The sequence below is a fragment of the Vicia villosa genome, linkage group LG5 (genome assembly GCF_029867415.1).
Source record: "Vicia villosa cultivar HV-30 ecotype Madison, WI linkage group LG5, Vvil1.0, whole genome shotgun sequence".
Lineage (NCBI taxonomy): Eukaryota > Viridiplantae > Streptophyta > Magnoliopsida > Fabales > Fabaceae > Vicia > Vicia villosa.
This window is the reverse complement of record NC_081184.1, coordinates 170,454,724-170,477,177: the sequence shown is the minus strand read 5'-3', so window position 1 is coordinate 170,477,177 and position 22,454 is coordinate 170,454,724. Positions and strand designations below refer to the sequence as shown.

At 29.2% G+C, this 22,454-nt stretch overlaps 2 protein-coding genes across 2 annotated transcripts; both read right to left on the bottom strand.

The window, feature by feature from the left end:
- Positions 1–8,705: 8,705 nt before the first annotated feature.
- LOC131606010 (ethylene-responsive transcription factor 11-like) lies at positions 8,706–9,209 on the bottom strand. Its single transcript, XM_058878299.1, has one exon. It carries the CDS (start codon positions 9,207–9,209, stop codon positions 8,706–8,708), a length of 504 nt encoding a protein of 167 aa, XP_058734282.1.
- Positions 9,210–20,717: 11,508 nt separating this feature from the next.
- Positions 20,718–21,122, bottom strand: LOC131606009 (ethylene-responsive transcription factor 9-like). Its single transcript, XM_058878298.1, has one exon. The coding sequence runs from the start codon at positions 21,120–21,122 to the stop codon at positions 20,718–20,720; it is 405 nt and encodes a 134-aa protein (XP_058734281.1).
- Between the last annotated feature and the right edge of the window lie 1,332 nt (positions 21,123–22,454).

Sequence of the window (22,454 nt, the reverse complement as noted above, 5' to 3'; positions counted from 1 at the left end):
TTAAATATGACTTTTATGAGTAAATCATTTTTAAATACATATAGAATTTTTGCTATTAATTTTGATTTCAACTTATCGACAAAATTTTATATTACATGTTTTAAGTGTTCTAAAGAAAAAAAAATTAAAAAATATTTTTAAATTTATAAAATTTTGACATAAATTAAACCGTTAAATATCAAGTGAAAATATTATGTTAGGATGAGAGAAATAAATGATTTTTCATGTAAAAGTATTTTGAATAAATATATATATATTCAATATTAAAATAAGAAATATATTTTATATTGATTTGTTGATGAACTTTTTTTGTAAAGCGCTGTTAAAGGCCAAAAAAAAGCGTTTTTAAAAGCCTTGCGCGTTGTAGTGTATGCATAATCATTTATAAAAACTCTCTTCATAATGTAAATATTATGATTTTTTATAACTTAAATTTATAGAAATAAGATTAATCAAATTATTATATAAATCGATGATTTTGACATTAAAAATCAAAAGAGGGTGGGGGATATAAAGATAGAGAGAAATTTTCAAAAACAAAATTTTCATTTTAACAAAACAAATTAAATATCTTGTCAGAAAAACAAATTAAATATTGGAAAAGAAAATTTAATAATTTTTAAATCATGTACTTTCAAATTTAGATTTTATAAGATTATAATTAAAATTTAAAAAAATGAAATTAAGTTTAATTTTGAAAGAAAAAAATCCCTTGAATGATGGGTGATGGTTTATCAATCAAATTATAGTTTGATGTTTGGTGGGGAAGCTTTGTGGAGTTGTCGAATTAAACGGGACTTTGATCGATTGGAAAATGGAAGGATATCACCAAATCTACTAGTTCTGAGTAAAGATAAGAATGTTGTATTTTATTATAACTATTAGCTACGTAAAGATAAGAATGTTGTACTTGACTATAACTATTAGATACATAAAAATATTTTTTTATTTGGGTTTGGGTTAGTATATTGTGTATTTAGTTTTCAGGCCCAATTGTCTATATATAAGACATGTATTCCTCTTGTAACCACATATATTCATATAATAATATTTTCCTTTGCCAATAGGCTCTTTACATGTCATTCCCATAATAGGGAATTAGGTGTAAACACTTCAACCCTTCTTCTGTTTCCTTATCCATTCAAAATTAGGGTTTTTTGCATTCATCATCGTTCCTTACTTCCTCTTCGGCCAACATGGCTTTCGACACAGATTTCGACCATGCAAAATTCCACCACTAATGATAACAACAACAACAAAATCGACCCTCAAGATTCTATCTTGAATTTCAGAAACCGCTACTACCTTCATATTGGTGAGAACTCTGATGTCGTTCTTGTGGTGCCGTCATTGGATGATAACAACTACCACAACTGGAGAAAATATATGCGTCGCGTCTTAACATAAAAGAACAAGATTGGATTCATCAATGGCACACTCTCCAAACTTCTTTCGTCTCACCAAGATTTTGAATTTTGTGAACGTGCTAATAGCATGGTACTCTCATGGATCAATCAATCTCTTTCACTACATGTTGCTTAAAGTACCATCTGCTTCGACTCAGTGTTCAATATTTGGGACGACCTTCACGAAAGATTCACTAAGGGAAACCATTTTCGCTTTTCCAATATTCTGTGTGACCTTCACTCCATCAAACAATGTGACTGCTCCCTTTCACAATATTTCACCGATCTGAAAAATTCGCTGGGATGAACTTGAGGATCCAACACTCTCTTGTTCTTGTATCGTCCCCTGCACTTGTGACTTGGCCAACGTTGTTCGTGGTTACAAACACATGGAATACGTTTCTTTTTCTCTCTAGGGATTGAATAACACATATCACAACACCTGCATTCAAATTCTTCTTGATCATCTTCCCATTATCAGTTGTGTTTATTCCATTATTGTAAATTAATAAGTCATTTCTCTGTTTTCCTTCAATGCCACACCTACAATCATTTATACCAACAACTCCACCAACAATGGTCGCGGAAGGGGAAAAACTCCCAATTAAGGTTCGATGTTGTGCACTCATTGTTACAAAAAAATCAAATGGTGGATTCCTGTTATTTTAAACATGGTTTTCCCCTGGGTATCGCACCAAGAACTACAAACCTTCCTCATACTCTAAGACTCACAATGCTGACAGGGATGGTGTAATCTCGAAAGAAGATTATCAGCATCTGCTTCTTCTCCTACAATAATCTAAGAAGAATGTTCAAAACTCTACTAATGACAAAGATCTTAGTTCTCACACCATTTTAGGTATTTTTGACAAAGGTACTGATTTTAACTTATCTTCTATGTGGATCCTTGATTCAGGGGCATCTGATCATTATGCCCCTACATCAAGTGTTTTTCTGAAATTAAGTTAATTGAACCCATACGCATTCAACTCCTCAATGGGAACATGATTATTGCCAATTTCTCACGAACTATCATTCTTGATCCCTCTTTAATTCTACACGATGTTTTATATATTCCTGAGTTTCGATTCGGCCTTATTTATATATCTAAATTATGTCACAATTATTACTATCACATTTCTTTCTCACCTAAATCATGTCATATTCAGGACGTGTCTACAAAGAAGACAATTAGTTAAGTGGTCCAACATAGGAATCTATACATTATGCACAAGGACACTTGCATACACCCTGTTCACACTTTTACTTGTAATATTGATAGTCTGAATGATGATGCCTCTATTAATTTGGATATATGGAACCACAAATTAGGCCACGCTTCTAATAAGGTGTTACAACATATGGCTACTTCCTTTACTAATATCAAATATCATAAAAATTTGTTATGCCATGCTTGTTATTTAGCTAAACAATGTAGATAACCTTTTCCTACTAGTAATTCTATTACTTTTACTTGTTTTGAACTATTACATATGGATATTTGGGGTCATATTTTTGTGTATTTTAGATGGTTATCAATATTTTGTCACTATTGTGGAAGACTTTACTAGATACATTTGGACTTTCTTAATACACAACATTATCAATATTTTGTCACTATTGTGGAAGACTTTACTAGATACACTAACATTCATAATTTTGTTGCTTATTGTCAAACCCAATTTTCTGCAAAAATTAAAATTATTAAGACTGATATTGGTAGTGGATTCCTCACGCCCTCTTTTTATGCCTTCTTAGGAGTCCTTCATCAAAGAAGTTGTGTAGAATCCCCCCCCCCCCCCCCACAAACAAAATTCTACTGTTGAAAGAAAACACATGCACCTTCTTAATGTCAATAGATCCATTCTATTTCAGTCCAACTTACCTAAATGCTTTTGTCTTTTTCCTTATGCCATGCTACATACCTCACTAATAGACTATGCAATTCGACAATAAATAACAACACGCCCGACGAGCTCCTATTCAAGGAACCTCCTACCTCTGCACATCTCAAATTTTTTGGGAGTTTGACTTATGCCAACACCATTACTAGACATAGAGATAAACTTGATCCTAGGGCCCCTAAATATGTTTTTCTAGGTTATCCTAATGGGATTTTAAATTCTGGTACATGCAACACATACAAACAAAATTCTTCCACATGATGTCGAAACAGATGTTACAACATCTGGTAACAAACCAGACAAATAACATTGAATTTAACACAGAAAATAAAACTGTAGAATGACAAATAACACAATGAGTTATTAACCCAGTTTGGTGCAACATCACCTACTATGGGGGCATCCGAGCCATGAAGGAAATTCACTATCAGTAGCATTAATTCAAAGCTAAATAATCTTAGTTTACAACTTCTCACTTAATCACTACCTAGTGCAACTTCTACCTATAAATCGTAATCTAGATAAGAAAAACTCATCTCACTCCATAAATCACCTCAATGATATCTAACAGTCCCAATCTAGTGACTGCCTTGGTTTCAACCAAATTTAGAAGATTACACTTCAAATACAATAACTCAAACTCTTGATTAAGATCTTTGAGTGAGAAATAATAACTTGACAAACTGTAAAGTAACAATCAGCCAACCACATAGTATCCTAAGATACATGGGTGACTTATAAACTACACGAGAGACTCTCAAAACCTAAAACTTATGGTTCCTCTAATTTTACAATTGTTGAAAACTTAAATTAGGCTAGGACTCCTCTAGTTTCGATTCGATTCCACGGTGGAGATTGTGAGCATATTATCTTGAATAGCCGTTGTTGTTGAAAAATTGATGGGTTGTTCAGCAATCGAACTGTGGCTGGAGATTTTGCTGGGTAGACAAAACTGGGAACAAGTACTTCACCAGAAATGAAGAAATTAACTGTATCAGTAAGTGCTTTTCCATTTGTCTCACCCATTTTTATTTTTATTGATGTTGAGTTTTGTGTTATGTGTTTGTGTTTATTGGATTGATTGGTTTTATTCTTATTTAAGATTTTGGGTTTATGGATATAGAGTTTGAGTTGTGTGATAATTTTGGTGTTGCCTTCTTTGTGTTTGTGAAAAGGTTGCAATGCTTTCGTTGAGAAATATGCATATAGTGTTGTCAAATAGAGATTACAGCAGTGAGTGTTGGACAATAGGTTTTTGGGGCTTTGCATCCAACTGCTATTAGGGGGACTTATGTTGACTATGCGATTCTTTCTCAAGATGAGGTTACTGTAAAATCATATTCACTTTTTCATGTGGTATGTGTTCTTGAAAATTCTGAATCTTATAATTTTGTGCTTTCTTGTTATTGAATATGATTCTCGAAATTATTATGTCATGAGTAATACTTAATACTTTTGTATATAAGTTGAAATTAACGTTTCCAGCATTGTTAAACTTGCAAGACTTCTTCTTATCAGCTGAGAAGTTACCTAAGGTTCAGGTTGGATGAGATTCCTAGCTTATAGAAGTTTCATGAGTAAACCATGTTTGTAGTTCTTTACTTATTGAAAAGTTGGTGTTTGTTTGTAGACAAGTTAAATGATAGAGCTTGTGAGAAATTATGACGAAAAAACCTTAAATTATTGCAACTTTCATTTGATATTTATTTTTCTGTTAGTGCTTCTTGACTAAGCTTGATTTGGATAGAGTTTAAGGGCCTGTTTGGATAAACAATTATAGCATAAGTGGTTATCAAAATAAGTACTTATGATTAAGCTTACATAAGTACTCTTGTTTCTATTTTTCTCACCTATTGTAGATATCACCTGGATGAAATGTTCATTGGTTAAAGAAAAATAACAAATGTTGGATTACAGAGCTGCAATGCAATTGTATTATGGATTTTCGTTGTATAAATTCTCTAAGCTATTCAAATAAAATCATAAAATAAAATCACTTGGTGAAGTAATCGGTTCCTACCATCTCTCTCCCAATTTTTCTTCCATTTTTTCTTCTAACAGAGTTAGATAGGATCTTGTTTTTGTTTGTATCAGTTATTGAAGCAGCAAATGGATTCCAAGCTTGGAAGATTTTGGAAAAATGTTCAAGTGATTAGTAAGTTTTTGCCTATACATGTTTGGATTGAAGCAATTTTTTCTTTCTAATTACATTATGTCAAAGTGCCACTCTTTTACTAGGGTTGCTAATGGAGGAGATGTCATAGTGTAAGCTGACTGGAATTTTCTTTCCTTTCCTAACATTACATTTCATTTTTATTTTTCTAACCAATAAATTGCTAAAGGCTAATAAAAGTGTGATGATTGTGTTATCAAATATTTGTCATGGCGGCACAATGATGGATATACATGGCGGTTTTAGGCTCGCCGCAATGCTAAATATCGGTCAATATTGTTAGTTATGACTATTACTTTGTTTATTTCTCATCAGTCTAGTGGGAGTGGCAGAGAAAGTGGCACACAAACCCAGAAATTTGTGAAATCAAAGAGTCATGAAAAGTTTGATAACAATTTGTGAAGTAATGACGAGCAAGATAATGAAAGTGTAGGCTTGAATAATGGGGATGGAACTGACAATGGCAGTGGCACTCACGTATAACTTTTATATACATAATATTTTTGTTGGAAAATCTCATGCATATACTATGTTATGAAGAATGTAAATAGGTTAACTGTTGATTGTATATTATCAAATAATGTAAATAGGTTAACTGTTGATTGTATATTATCAAAGAATGTAAATAGGTTAACTGTTGATTGTATATTATCATTTCATCATTAATTTTCTTATTGAGGTGGTTTTGAATTTTCATTTGTATCATATTTTCAAACAATGTTATTATTATTAATTATTACTATTATTATTATTATTATTATTATTATTATTATTTTGTGTGTCACTTTAAAGAAAAACGTTGTCTAAAGTGATGCCTAAAAGATAACCAAAAACGTTGTCTAAAGAGAAAGCGCTGCTAAAAAGGTACTTTCCAAAGCGTTGTCTAAAGAAAAAGAGCTGCTAAGGGGGGCATAAGAAAGCGCTTTTAAAGTCAAAGCGCTGCTTAAAGGGGACATATAGCAGCGCTTTTACATTAATCCAAAGTGTTGCCTTTACTTATAGCAGTTGTGGTTTAGACGGCGCTTTTAAGTGCTATATAGTGCCAAAAAAACATTGTCTAAAAGTTTGTTTGGCGTAGTGGTTTAGATTTTTAAATTTTAAATTCTAGTCAAGATATGACCAAATATATTTAATAATAAATTTTGTTTTTTTAATGTATATGGAATGGTCAATAAACCATTAATTGTATAGGTGGGGAAAATATTAAGATAAAACTGTTTATATGATATAAAGTCATAATTAAAATATAATGGTTTTATTCAAATCATCAGTTAAAACTATGTAAAATAAACAATATTAAAATTAAACTGATTAAAATTTAAATGGTAAAGAATTTGAGTTCTTAAACAAATTGTCAGAGGTTTGATTTCTTACTCTTTATGTATATAGAAAAATCCTTTTGTTGGGAGCATGCCTACAAAAACATTAGTGTATTTGGTTCCAAAATTTTTTTAAAACATTTGATTTTTAGGATTTTTTTATTTTTTTTAAAGATTTGTACCAATATAAATGAAATGTGAGAATATAAGAATGAATTAAAAAAAGTCAAAACAAAATAATCCTAAAAAAATAAAAATAAAAACAATGAAAACTAAAGAAATAGATGCTTTCATAACAGGAAAAATTCTACAAAACTAAAAAAAACAAAATCATAACATGCATAAGGCAAAATGATCACCCAAAAACCACTTTAATGAATTAAATTTAATCAAATCTACTACTAATTGTTTCGAATTAACTAAATCTTCAATCATAATAACATTATTTCTCAACTTTCATATTTTTAGTAGTTCTCTATTTAACGCTCTATAAATTTTAAATTCTACAAATATAATCATCGAATATTTTTATATTAATTTAGCATATATATTTTCCAAAGAAAAAAACTATAGAATGGACCTTTGTAAGAATAAACTTTTATAGTAAATATTTTACTTATATTTTTTAAAATATATTATTTATTAACTTAAATGTATTTCATAAAATATTAATTATTCTAAAAGCTTATAAAAAAAGCTGGTTAATTAATTTATAAAACTTAATATTATTCTTAAAGTTTCATTCCACAACTAAATAAAAAATAAAAAAAAATTACAATTTCTCTATGACTAGAGAATTGTTTAGCAAATCTTAACCTTACCTATATAATTTTATTAGAGACAACTTTCACTTGAAAAATTAAAATCGCGTTCACCCTAATAATGGATTAAAGACTCAACTAACTTCTTAAATACATTTGATTTGAACCACCACCATCAATACCATCGTCATCGTCATTTATAAGCTATCAGTTTTATTTAGTTTGATGTTATTTGTTTGAGTGAGTTCGTCATCGTCATTTATAAGCTACCAGTTTTATTTAGTTTTGGCGTTATTTGTTTGAGTGAGTCAGACCAACTCAAACTCACTATAATTCTTGATGAAATTGTTTGTTTTTATTTTATGAATTTAAGGGACATTATCATGCTTTTGAATAGGAATTACCCACAATAAGAATTGTTCATGATGTGGTTTCGGTCGACTTTAAAAGAAAATTTCATTTAATTTGAAGATAAAATTACTGACAGTTTGAATTGGTTTGAATTGATTTGAATTGAATCCAATTCAATCATATGGTTTTAATGCGTATTTGACAAAAAAATTAGAATGAACATTAACAATAAAATTTTTATTAAATATTTTATGTATATTTTTAAAATATATTATTTGTTGAATTGAATTTGATAAAATATTAAATATTCTAAAACTTTATAAAAAAACTTACATAATTAATTTATGAATTAATTAGTTTTTTTCTCTATAAGTTGACGTGTTTTTTATTTTCGTTCCTGTATATTCTTTTTTCTTGGAAATGATTCTTGAATGTTAAAATTCTTTATGTTTTAGTCTTAAAGTTAAAATCCGCACGAAATCTACAGATTTTAGTTTTAGGGATTAAAATCAAATTAAATTCAACACTTAAGAACTTTATCTGAGAAAAAAAGATACAGGGATAAAAATAAAAAATACGCCAATTTAAAAGGACCAAAAAATTATTTAAGCCTTCATTTATTCAACAAAACAACTTAATTTACTCATAGAGTTTTATCCCACAACTAAATTAAAAATAGAAAATTACATTTTCTCTATGACTAAGGAATTGTTGAGCAAATTTGAAGTTTGCATATATAATTTCATTAGACACCTGCCAAACAAAAATCTTGTTCCCCCTATGATAATGGACTAAGGTCGAATCTCTGACATATCATGAGCACCTAAGTGCATCATATTTAAACCACCACCACCACCAATGTTGTCGTTGTCATCATCATTAGATGGATCGTCATAGTTATGACACGATTCCCCCTCTTCCTTGCATGATAGACTAATAGTAAAATCATCCAACAATGTAATTTCAACTAGCTTTCTTTCTTCATACTCATCCATCTTTCGACTATAAGCCGTAGCAGCTTGTATTTCAGTATCAAAAGTACCTAGCCATATTCTTTTCTTTGCAAATGGATCTCGAATCTCAGCAGAGTATCTTCTCCATCTAAGTCGAACACCTTTATATTTACTTGTAGAAGTTAATTTCTGTTCACCATCTTTGAGATAAAGCTTCACCCCGTCAATAATCTCAACTTCTTGAGATTTGATGTGTGTAATTTGAGTTGTTGAATGATTTTGTTTTTTGACCGTTACTTCTACATTTTCTTTTTCGTTGGTTGAGTTCTTCCATTTCTCCATTTTCAATACCTAATTACAAAATTGAATCGAGAAAAAAAATCAATTTATTGGACTTAAAATTAACGAACAAACTAAAAATTTCACAATATTCAATGTTTAGGCACATACCTTTTTTATCTTAAACTCTTGAACAAAAATATAATTGATTCAAACAAAAATAATTGAAAAAAACTAAATTATATCAAAAAGTACAATCGAAAAAATGAAATCAAAACAAGAGAAAGAGAAGAAGAAAATAAAGATAGAGATAGGTATACATCAGATCTAGCCACTATATATTATCAAATACGTGGTAAAATTTTCATTAAAATATTAAATATGTTGTTTTATCATTTTAGAAAAAAATTCAACAAAGAAGGAATATTTGACTAAATCTTATAAATAAATAAATGCTCATGAAATAATTCAATAATAATGGGTAAAAGCATGTATCGTTCGTATTTAAAAAGTTACAAATCATTCTTAAATATAAAATAAAAACATATAAATATATATATAAAAAAATATATTTAAAAATTTTCTATTGACCATAAATAAAACTTAAATTAATTGTAGTGAATTTGTGAATCTTACCCAGTAATATACAATATTTTTTCTATCTTTCGATACAATCACACTCTGTAGTTGTTTTTTTCTTCTTGTTCTTGCAATGAGAAACTCTTATTTATAATCTCTAATTCAGAAGAGGTTTTCTGAGTGAGTTAACCAACCCAGACTCCGAAATTAATTCTGGTCAATTACAGTCACTATTTTTCTCCACGTATTATAAAAATATTAGAAATAAAGAAATGAACTTACAATTTTATCAAATTACTTTTGTTAAGTATTAGTTAAGATTAACCACCTTATATACTCTCTAAATATGTTTTTATCTCTATAAAATTGTAAATTTTGTTTTTAGTTCCTGTAAAAATAAATGACATATTTTGGTCTCTACAAAATTATTATGCACTTAATTTTAGTCCATACTGTTCAACAAATGTGTATTTTTGAATAATTCTTTTGGAGACATATTAAGAATGTTTTAAAAAGTTTCTTGAAAAAAAAATGAACTCAAAATTTGATTTTTTAAGTTGAGATTTTCATTACTTTTATCATTATTTTTTGAAATTTAAAAAATTCATATTTAATTCATGTCATTCTAAAAAACTCTAAAATTTAGTAAATAAATATTTTACAGTATTCTAAACATGTATAAAAGAATTATTCAAAAAATTTAAAATTAAAGGATAATTAAACAATTTTTAAAATTTTAAAAAATAGCAGGGACTAAAAATGCATGAATTTTTTTTTTAAAAGAACCATTCATTGAAGAAAAAAAATTTAGGGACTAAAATTAAATGTTGGCTTATTTATAGGGACGAAAAACTTATTTAACCCCTCAAAATATAATATGTAAAGAGTATTTAAATAAATTAAGATAAAGAAAATATTTTTTAAAGAAAATTTTATATTATAATTTCTTATGGAAATATAATAGAGTTTTGACCAAGGAATAAATCATATATATATATATATATATATATATATATATATATATATATATATATATATATATATATATATATATATATATATATATATATATATATATATATATATATATATATATTCCGGATCAAATGACATCAATATTTCAAATTTAGTAATATAATATCTCTGATAATTCTTTATCGCATATCCGTATAAAAAAATTCTGCGTTGAATTGAAAACTATTATTATATGGATCATGTCTAAGAAATTTAACATCAATCTAAAATCATTTAATATGTCAACGAGAATGATCAAAATTAAGGATTTTGTTACAGTTTTATAAGAAGTTAGTTTTTATGCATCTCATTGACATATTAAATAATTTTCGATTGAGGTTGATTTTTATCAACAATATCTACATATTAATAACTTTCAATTTAATAGTGGATTTTATTATATAGATAGATGTTAAAAAGTTATCAGAAATGTCGTATTATATTTAATTTTAAAAAAAAGAAACAAATATCATTGTCATGTATTTTTTCTTCTTTTTTATTCATTCAAAATTTAAGTATTTATTAATAGAGATTTAATTTAATGGAAGTGATTAAACTTCCACATGTATTCATACTGTGTCATAAACACTTAAAATTGATTTATTTTCATAATGAAACTTATGAAAATATGGAGAAAAAAAAGTTAATAAAAGAAGAGAAATTTTAGCAGGAAGTCGCTAATAAAACATTAAATTAGGATCTACGTCACACCTCATATTAAAAAGTTTATTTGCACAAGTATTCGACTCACAGTAAATATGATAAGTTCGCACCTCTCAATACAGTTTGGGCAAATGCTGACCTTGTTGTATCAATGACATTTTAATTATACTATCCTATCTAGAATCCAAAATATTTTGAACAACCACTTTAGAATCTTTATGAAACACGATAGCTCGAAATCTGAGCTCTATTTCTAATCTTAATTCTTCTAGCACACCTCAAAACTAAGCAATTTATATATTACATGAACCCAAATATTTCAAGAAGCCTCCACGAGAACGTACGTCTGTTTTTGCTTATTGTGATTTTGTTGAAGTTCAATACCATGTTTGTTGAAATTTTGAAGTTGTTGAGATTTGAACAATACAATTCCGTTTTAATTACTTCATGAAAGTTATATCGTCACGAGACTAAATTATGGAGTCGCTATGTGGTTATTACTTGATTTAATAATTTTCCGCTGCAATGAGCCTAATATATGGCGAGCGTGTGATGACAAATGTTGTATATTATTTATTATTTTGTTGCATGTTGCTAAATATTTTCGAATTGTTGAAGAGTTGTTGCCGTGACACCTTAAATTATAGAGTAATTTTTTAAATAAAAGTTTCGAAATTTAGAGTGTTACATGAAAATTATAGTTTGATCAAATGTAAAATAAATTAACATTTTGATTTTGAATTTTTAAATTTTAGTCAAGATCTGAACTAATATATTCAATAATAAATTTTTGCTTTTATTTTTATTTACATTTTTTTAATATATATGAAATGGTCAATTAATTGTATTGGTGAAAAAATATTATACAATGATATTTATAAGGCTATTTATAAAATTTAAAATTATAATTAAAATATAATGGTTTAGTTCAAGTCATCAGTTTTAACTTAGTAAAATAAATTTTATTAAAATTAAACAGTAAAAAAATTACAATGGTAAGGAATTTGAGTTCTTAAAACAAATTATCATAGGATTAATTTCTTACTCTTTGTGTATAGGAAAAAACTGTTATGAGCGAGTCTTACAAAAACATAAAAACATAAGTGTAATTTTTTTTTTTTTGTGTGTAAGCAAGATTTCAATAAAACGGAGAACTAAATGTTCTCAATATCTGATTACACAGAAACGGGAAAAACCCGCCAAAAAGAAATTACAAACCATTGTTTCCAAATTTATATATATAAAAAATTGATTTTCAAGATTTTTATAAATATAAATAAAATGTGAGGATATGATAATAAATTAAAAAAGTGAAATAACACCATCTCAAAAAAATAAAAATAAAAAACAATGAAAATTAAAGAAATATGAGTTTAATTGTCATGTAGTGTACAAAATTTTACACTGTCAATGCATCACAACCACTCAATTATATTATTTTTAAAAAAATTAAAATAAAATGAAAGAGATTAATTGGAATACACTGTCAGTGTAAAACAACTTTACACCATCATCCAATTAAAATGAAGTATTTTAACACATGGAAAGAGAGAATTATGAAAAAAATAGTTATTAAAATAATTTAATTATAATTTATTTATTTTTAGTTTTAATTCCATACTTATGTGTTAAAATACTCCATTCTAATAGAATGATGGTGTAATTTTACACTAAAAGTGTATTTTAATAAATCTCAAAATTAAAATAAAAGTTAAACAATTTTAACAAATTAACGGTTGTGATTCACTGACCGTGTAAAATTTCTTTATACCGTCATTGTATTCTAATTAAATTCATTTACTTATTGTTTCTGTGAGATATTGGATCGAACTCTAGTATGGCCGAAGGGTAGCTTCTTGATTCGACAGTTCGACAGAGTTAAGCATGAAGTCGAAGGTTGTTCACATGCTGGTGTCGAAGTGTGCATGATGTAGTCGAAGATGGGTCTAGCATGCAGATGTCGAAGATGCTAGGGTTGTTAGCTTGTTAAATTAGGTTTAGTGTTTAAACCCTAATTTGTTAAGTTAGCTTGTTTATTAAGTTGGCTTGTGTAATGGGTCTTGCTGAAAAAGTCCATTAGTTAGTATGTTAGGTTATTATAAATAACATACTAGTCTCTCATCATTGAAAAACAACAAATCCTAATTTAGGGTAAGAGAGGTTATTTGTTATTCTTGTAAACTTGTAATCTTGTTTGAAGAGAAAGTAAAAGAATAGCAGTTATAACCAATTCTTGTGTTCTTCTTACCTTCCCTAATCCCTATTATACTTTATTCTTGACATCGTTTTTTCATAACAAATTGGTGCGGTGAGCGTGGATAAGATGCCGTCAACAAAGTATGAGATTGAAAAGTTCACCGGAGTGAATGATTTCGGTCTGTGGCGCTTGAAGATGAAAGCCCTACTGGTTTAGCAGTGTTGTTTGGAAGCGTTGAAGGGAGAGGCAGCCATGAATGCTGCATTAACGACAGCGGAGAAGACGACTATGATCGAGAAGGCACACAGCGCAATTTTGTTGAGCCTTGGTGATAAGGTTCTCATACAGGTATCAAAGGAGACGACGGCATCAGGGTTATGGGCGAAACTTGAAAGTTTGTATATGACCAAATCGCTGGTAAATCGACTCTACCTGAAACAGCCTTTGTATTCATTCAAGATGATTGAATGACAAAGTGTTGGCTGAGCAGTTGGATATGTTCAACAAGCTGATTCTTGATCTTGAAAATATTGATGTAAAGATCGATGATGAAGATCAAGCATTGTTACTATTGTGCGCTTTGCCTCGATCCCATGCTCACTTCAAAGAAACTCTCTTGTATGGAAGGGAGTCCCTGACCTTTGAAGAAGTTCAATCAGCCCTATATTCAAAGGACCTGAACGAACGAAAGGAGCATAAACCTTTGACTGTTGGCGAAGGTTTGACCGTTAAAGAAAAACTCTTACGAAAGGATGGTAAGTTTGACAAGAAGAAGGGTAAAAGCCAGTCGAAATCTTACAGTGGCGAAGCATCTGGCATTCGATGCTATCATTGTAAGAAGGAGGGTCACACAAGAAAGGTGTGCCCTGAACGCCTGAAATATCATGGAGGTAAAGATAATGGCAATGCAGCCATTGTTCAAGATGATTTCAAATCATCTGATGTTCTTGTGGTTTCAAGCAGTGACTCGAGAAGAGAGTGGATTATGGATTCAGGTTGCATTTGGCACATGACTCCAAACAAAGACTTGTTCGAGGAATTATGTGATCAAGATGGTGGATCAGTATTGTTGGGAAACAACAAGGCTTGCAAGATTGCAGGTGTTGGATCTGTGAGTTTCAAACTCTATGATGAGTCAATAAGGTTGTTGACTGAAGTCAGGTATGTTCCTGATTGAAGATAAATCTACTTTCTCTTGGTGAATTCGACAAGAAAGGATATGTTTTCCAAGGAGAGAAAAGTATCCTAAGAGTCATGAAGGGTTCGAAAGAAGTCTTGAGAGGCGTGAAGAAACAAGGCTTGTATACCCTTGAGGCTGAAGTTGTAAGTGGTTCGACAAATGTTGCATCCACGAAACCTTTGTCGAAGACAGAAATCTGACACATGAGATTGGGCCATGTCAGTGAAAGGGGTCTGGTCGAATTAGAGAAACAAAATCTGCTTGGTGGAGACAAAGTCGAAAAGCTGAAGTTTTGTGAACCCTGTATACTTGGAAAATCTTGTAGAGGTGTCCATCACATGGATCCCTTGATTACATCCATGCTGATCTTTGGGGGCCTGCAAGGTGTCCATCACATTCAGGAGCAAGGTATTTCCTATCCATAATAGATGATTATTCCAGAAAATTATGGGTATTCATCCAGAAGACTAAGGATGAAACTTTTGAGAATTTCAAAAGTTGGAAGACTCTGGTTGAAAATCAGACTGGCAGAAAGGTGAAGAGGTTGAGAACCGACAATGACCTTGAATTTTGCAATGAGGCATTCGACAGTTTTTGTGCTGCCCTCTGGTATTGCAAGACATAGAACTACTGCAGGTACTCCACAACAAAATGGTTTGGCTGAAAGGTTTAATCGAACTATTTTGGAGAGAGTCAGATGCATGTTGACTAGTGCGGGGTTAAAGAAGGTGTTCTGGGCTGAGGCTGTTTCGACAGCAACATATCTGATAAACAGATGTCCTTTGACAGCGTTAGATATGAAGACACCTGAAGAAGTTTGGTCGGGACCTCCACCAGATCTCGACAAACTGAGAGTAATTGGCTGCGTAGCCTATGTTCACATTAGTCAAGACAAGGTCAAACCTAGAGCTCTGAAATGCATGTTCATGGGATACCTTGAAGGAGTCAAAGCTTATAGGCTATGGTGCCTAGAGCCATGTCACGGGAGGTGTATCACCAGTCGAGATGTAGTTTTCAATGAAGTTGAAATGGCTTTTAAGAAAACTGTTGATGTTGGTCAAAATACAGAAACATCTTACGAAGAGCTGGAACAGGTAGAGATTCCTGTTGAGGTGGAGCATGTTGATGCTGAATTGCATATCCCTGATGAAGTTGAAAAAGAAGCCGAAGATGCTGAGGAAGTTGAGGAAACTGACGATGACTACCTATTGTCGAGAGATAGGTCGAGAAGAGTCATAAAGGCACCTTAGAGGCTTGGGTATGCAGATCTTATAGCTTATGCCTTAATCTCTGCAAGTGAGGTTCTAGACGAAGAACCTAGAGACTACAAGGAAGTTATGAGGAGTCGAAATAAGACTGAATGGCTGAAGGCCATGGATGATGAGATGAAATCTCTTCATGATAATCATACTTGGGAACTGATCAAGAAACCTGTTGGGGCAAGGTTAGTCAGCTGTAAATGGACTTTCAAAGTTAAGGAAGGAATTGAAGGAGTGACGTCGAAAAGATACAAGGCAAGGTTAGTTGCAAGGGGTTTCACTCAGAAAGAAGGTGTCGACTTCAATGATGTGTTTTCTCCTGTTGTGAAGCATAGGTCCATTCGAATGTTACTTGCCATGGTAGCACAGTTCGATCTTGAACTGGAACAGATGGATGTGAAGACTGCGTTCTTGTATGGTGATCTAGATGAAACGATCCTGATGAGGCAACCTGAAGGGTATGTCGAAAAGGGGAAGGAAGACTATTTGTGCAAGCTAAAGAGATCTTTATATGGGCTGAAACAATCTCCTCGACAGTGGAATAGGAGATTCGAAAAGTTCATGGCACGCATATGTTTCATTAGAAGTCAGTTCGACCACTGCGTTTACTTCAGATTTCGACCTGGTAATTCATTTGTTATTTTGTTGCTTTATGTGGATGATATTGTCATAGCAAGCAACAATGTCGAAGATGTGATGAAGGTGAAGGCTGAACTCAATAAGGAGTTTGATATGAAGGATCTGGGAGCTGCTTCCAAGATTCTTCGAATTGACATTCGAAGAGATAGAAAGAAGTCAAAGTTATGCTTATCTCAAGAGGCATATCTACGGAAGATTCTCGGAAAGTTTGGTATGTCGAATTCGAAGCCAGTTGTGATTCCAACAAACCCTCAATTCAAGTTGAGTATTGATCAGTGTCTCAGTACTGATGTCGAAAGAGCCTATATGAATAGCATCCCATATGCTAATATAGTTGGTTCTTTGATGTATGCTATGGTTTGTACTAGACCCGACATATCATATGCAGTAAGTCTTGTAAGCAGGTACATAGAGAATCCTGGAAATACTCATTGGCAAGCATTGAAGTGGATTTTAAGGTACATAAATGGGTCTCTGAACAGAGTCTTAATTTATGGTGGAGCCTTGGGTGAAGATAGTAAAGCAGCAATCGAAGGATATGTCGACTCTGATTATGCAGGTTGTATGGATTCTAGAAAATCTATTTCTGGATATGTTTTCACTATGTTTGGCACATCAATTAGTTGGAAAGCAACACTTCAGAAGGTTGTTGCTCTATAAACCACTGAAGCAGAATATATTGCTCTCACTGAAGCTGTGAAAGAAGCATTGTGGCTTTAAGGTTTTGCAAAGGAGCTGAAACTTCAAGGTCAAGGTATCATTGTTAAATGTGATAGTCAAAGTGCAATACACCTGTCGAAAAATTCAGCCTATCATGAGCGAACTAAGCACATTGATGTGAGGCTGCATTTTGTCAGAGGAGTAATCGAGTGTGGAGAAGTCCAAGTGCTGAAGGTTTCGACTGAAGACAGTGCTGCTAATATGATCACCAAGACATTGCCGAGTTGCAAGTTTTTCCACTGTATGCAGTTGATAAAGCTGCATGAAGAAAGCTAGTTTGTTCCCTTGACGTTGTAGAGTTGGATCCAAGGTGGAGATTTGTGAGATATTGGATCGAACTGTAGTATGGCCGAAGGTAGCTTCTTGATTCGGTAGTTCGACAGAGTTAAGCATGAAGTCGAAGGTTGTTCACATGCTGGTGTCGAAGTGTGCATGCTGTAGTCGAAGATGGGTCTAGCATGCAGATGTCGAAGATGCTAGGGTTGTTAGCTTGTTAAATTAGATTTAGTGTTTAAACCCTAATTTGTTAAGTTAGCTTGTTTATTAAGTTGGCTTGTGTAATGGGCCTTGCTGAAAAAGCCAATTAGTTAGTATGTTAGGTTATTATAAATAGCATACTAGTCTCTCATCATTGAAAAAGGAGCAAATCCTAATTTAGGGTGAGAGAGGTTATTTGTTATTCTTGCAAACTTGTAATCTTGTTTGAAGAGAAAGTAAAAGAATATCAATTATAACTAATTCTTGTGTTCTTCTTATCTTCCCTAATCCCTATTATACTTTGTTCTTGACATCGTTTTTTCACAACAGTTTCAAATTAGCTAAATCGTCAATTAGAATAATATTTTAGTGTTTCTTTATTTAACGCTCTACAAATTTTAAGTTTTACAAATATAATCATTGAATATTTTAGTATTATTTAATCAGTATATTTCCAAAAAAAACATTTGTAGCAGTAAAATTTTATAATATTTGATTTTTTTACTTATATTTTTAAAAATTATTATTTGTTGAACTGAATTTATTTGATAAACTATTAAATATTCTAAAACCTTATAAAAAAAGCTGGTTAATTAATTTATGCTAAAACTTTAAATTATTCTTAAAATGTCATTCCACAACTAAATTAAAAATAAAATATTATAATTTTTCTATGACAAAAAAATTGTTGAGCAAATCTTAAGCTTACAAATATAATTTCATTAAAGACAACTTTCAGTTTAAAAATTAAAATTTTGTTCATCCTAATAGATTAAAGGTTGAGCTAACTTTCTAAACACATTTGATTTGAACCACCACGTCATCGTAATTTATAAGCTAACAACTTTATCTATGTTGTATTTATTTGTTTGAGTGAGATCCTCATCGTCATTTATAAGTTAACAGTTTTATTCAATTTGACGTTATTTGTTTGAGTGAATTAGACCAACTTAAACTCAATTTAATTTTTTACTATGACTAGTATAAATAAGGTCTTGAATCTTAACATTGTTATTGTTTCAGAATATCCATATGCGACCATTGTCATTGTGCTGGATAAGTGCAATTCATTTAATTTTAAAAGAAATAGTTATTACGTTTAAACTAGTACTTTACCCCGTGCGATGCACGTGTTTAGGCAGGATTTTGGTCTAAAATTAGCGCCTAAACATGTATTCTGTTTCAATATATTAAAGATATTATATATATATATATATATATATATATATATATATATATATATATATATATATATATATATATATATATATATATATATATATATATATATATATATATATATATATAAAATAAAGATTATATATAGAATAGGCAAACGAACAATAAATTGTGTCACTATCGCTTTTTGGGTGGCAAAATCAACCCTTTTATAATTTGTAATTTTTAAATTACAAATTAATTTTTTATTAATATTAATATTAAAATGCTACAAAATACTTAATTTAAAGTAATATACAACATAATATTATATTAAAAAATAAAATTAAAATATGAGAATGATCAGTTATGTTTGAAACAAATAAAATATTAAAAATAAATAGATAAATTAAACTAATATTGAATATTCAAACAAATTTAATATTAATAAGTAATAAATTAATATAATATATTATACTAATAAAAAAATATTAAACATATAAACACGCTTTAGTTCAGTTTGGATTGATTGAAAAATCAATTTAAAATCTGATTCAATATGAACAATTTTCATAAAAGTGAATTCAGATATATTCAAAATTATTCGATTTATTGAACTTTTTAGTTCTTTTAATTGATTTGAAAATTTATTCGAATCAATTTGGATTTGAAAATCCTTATCGAATATATAGCACAAGTTTGCTTTTCTTGGAAATAATGAATAAAATGGGTTTGAAATACATTGAGAGAATGTTAAAAATGAAATTTTTTCATCAAATGCTAAATTGGAATTTAGATTTTAAAAATTTAAATTTTAGTCAAAATTTGAAGAAATTTATTTACCAATAGATTTTTTATTTTTATTTTTATTTATATATATTTTTTAATATATATGAAGCGGTCAATAAACTATTAATTGTATAGCTAATAAATACATAATAATAAAAATAAGACTATTTCTATAATATGAAATCATAATTAAAATATAATGGTTTAGTTCAAGTCCGTGTAAAATTAAAATACATTCTATTAAAATAAAAGAATAAAAAAAATCAAGTGGTAACTAGTAAGAAATTTGAGTTCTTAAAACAAATAGTCATCCCTGTTCAAAGGTGAACACTATATCCGTTTAACATTAAAAATATATATATAAAGAGTTATATAAAATTAATTGTATTTGATTCCAAATTTATAAAAAAAATTATTCTTAGGATTGAACAAATATAAATTGAATCCCAAAACAAAACAAAAAGTATCTTGTTAGTAACTTTCACCTTTTTAGTGTTTTTAGTGTTACTCAATAGAACCCTTCATAAATTTTAAATTTCACAAATACAATCATCGAATATTTTTTTTATTGTTTTAGTTAGCGTATTTGCCCAAAAAAAAACATTGGCAATAATTTTTTTTATGAATTCTTTTATTTATATTTTTAAATATATTATTTGTTGAATTGAATTTGATAAAATATTAATATACAAAAAACTTTATAATAAAAGACATACATAATTAATTTATTGAATAAAACAACTTAATTTACTCATAGAGTTTTATCCACAACTAAATTAAAAATAAAAATTTACAATTTCTCTATGACTAAGAAATTGTTGAGCAAATTTTAAATTTACATATATAATTTCTTCATCGACACATGCGAAACAAAAATCTTATTCATCATAATAGGCTTAAGGTTGAATCTCTAACATATCATGAGTACCCAACTGCATCTGATTTGAACCACCACCACCAATGTCGTTGTCGTCATCATCATCAGATAGATCATCATAGTCATTACATGATTCTCCCCCTTCATTGCATGATGGACTAATAATAAAGTCATCCAACGGTGTATTTTCAGCTAATTTCCTTTCTTCATACTCGTCCATCTTTTGACTATAAGCCATTGCAGCTTGTATTTCAGTATCAAAAGTACCTAGCCATATTCTTTTTTTTGCAAGTGGATCTTGAATTTCAGCCGAGAATCTTCTCCATCTAAGTCGAACACCTTTATACTTACTTGTAGAAGTCAATTTTTGTTCACCATCTTTGAGATATAGCTTTACTCCGTCAATAATCTCAATTTTTTTCATGATTTTGCTTTTTTACCTTTAGATCAATCTTTTCTTCTTTGTTAGGTGAGTTCTTTCTTTTCACCATTTTCAATACCTGATTAAAAAAATGAACAGATAAAATAAAAACAAAAATATATCAAAAAAGTACAATAGAAATTAATGAAACAAAAATAAGAGAAAGAGAAGAAGAAATTAAAATAAGAGATATATACATTAGATCTAGGCACTATATATATCAAATATATAGTGACAATTGCATAAAAATATTAACATATTAAATATGTTGTTTTATCCTTTTTAGGAAAAAAATTCAGCAAGGAAGAAACATTTGATTAAATCTTAAAAATAAATAAATGCCCATGAAGAAAATACAATAACACTGGATAAAAGCATATATTATTTTCACTTAAAAAGTTACAAATCAATCATAGATATAAAATAAAAAATATACTATAGATAAAAAAATTATTTGAAATTTATTTCTTTTAAACAATAAATAAAACTTAAATGTATTGTAGTGAATTTCGTGAATCTTACCCAGTAGTATATGATCTTCCCCTTTCTCTTGCAGTACAATAACACTTTGTAGTTGTTTTTGCACTTCTTGTTTTTGCACTGAGAAACTCTTATTTATAATCTCTAAATTCAGAAAAGATTTTTTGAGTGAGTTAACCAACTCAGACTCAAAATTTAATTCTGGTCAATAACTCTCACTTTTTTCCCACATAATATAAATAAAATAATATATAATAAAATTTTATGAAATTACTTTTGTTAAGTATTAGTTTATATTGACCACCATTATATACAATCAAAGTATAATATATAGAGTATTAACATTAAACTAGAAATTAAAATTAATATTCAAATAAATTAAGAAAAAGAAGATTTTTTAATTGAAATTTTATATTATAATTTCTAATGGAAATATAATAGAGTTTTGACCAAGACAATTATATATATATATATATATATATATATATATATATATATATATATATATATATATATATATATATATATATATATATATATATATATATATATATATATATATATATATATATATATATATATATATATATATATATATATATATATAAGGAGGGATCAAATATATATATATATAATTTCTTTATGACAATAAAATTTTTGAACAAATCTTAACCTTAGATATACAATTTTATTAGAGACAACTTTCACTAGAAAAATTAAAATCTTGTTCACCCTAATGGATTAAAGGTTGAGTTTACTTCCTAAATACATTTGATTGAACCACCACTATCAATATTGTCTTCATCGTCATTTATAAGCTAGTAGTTTTATTTAGTTTAACGTTATTTGTTTGAA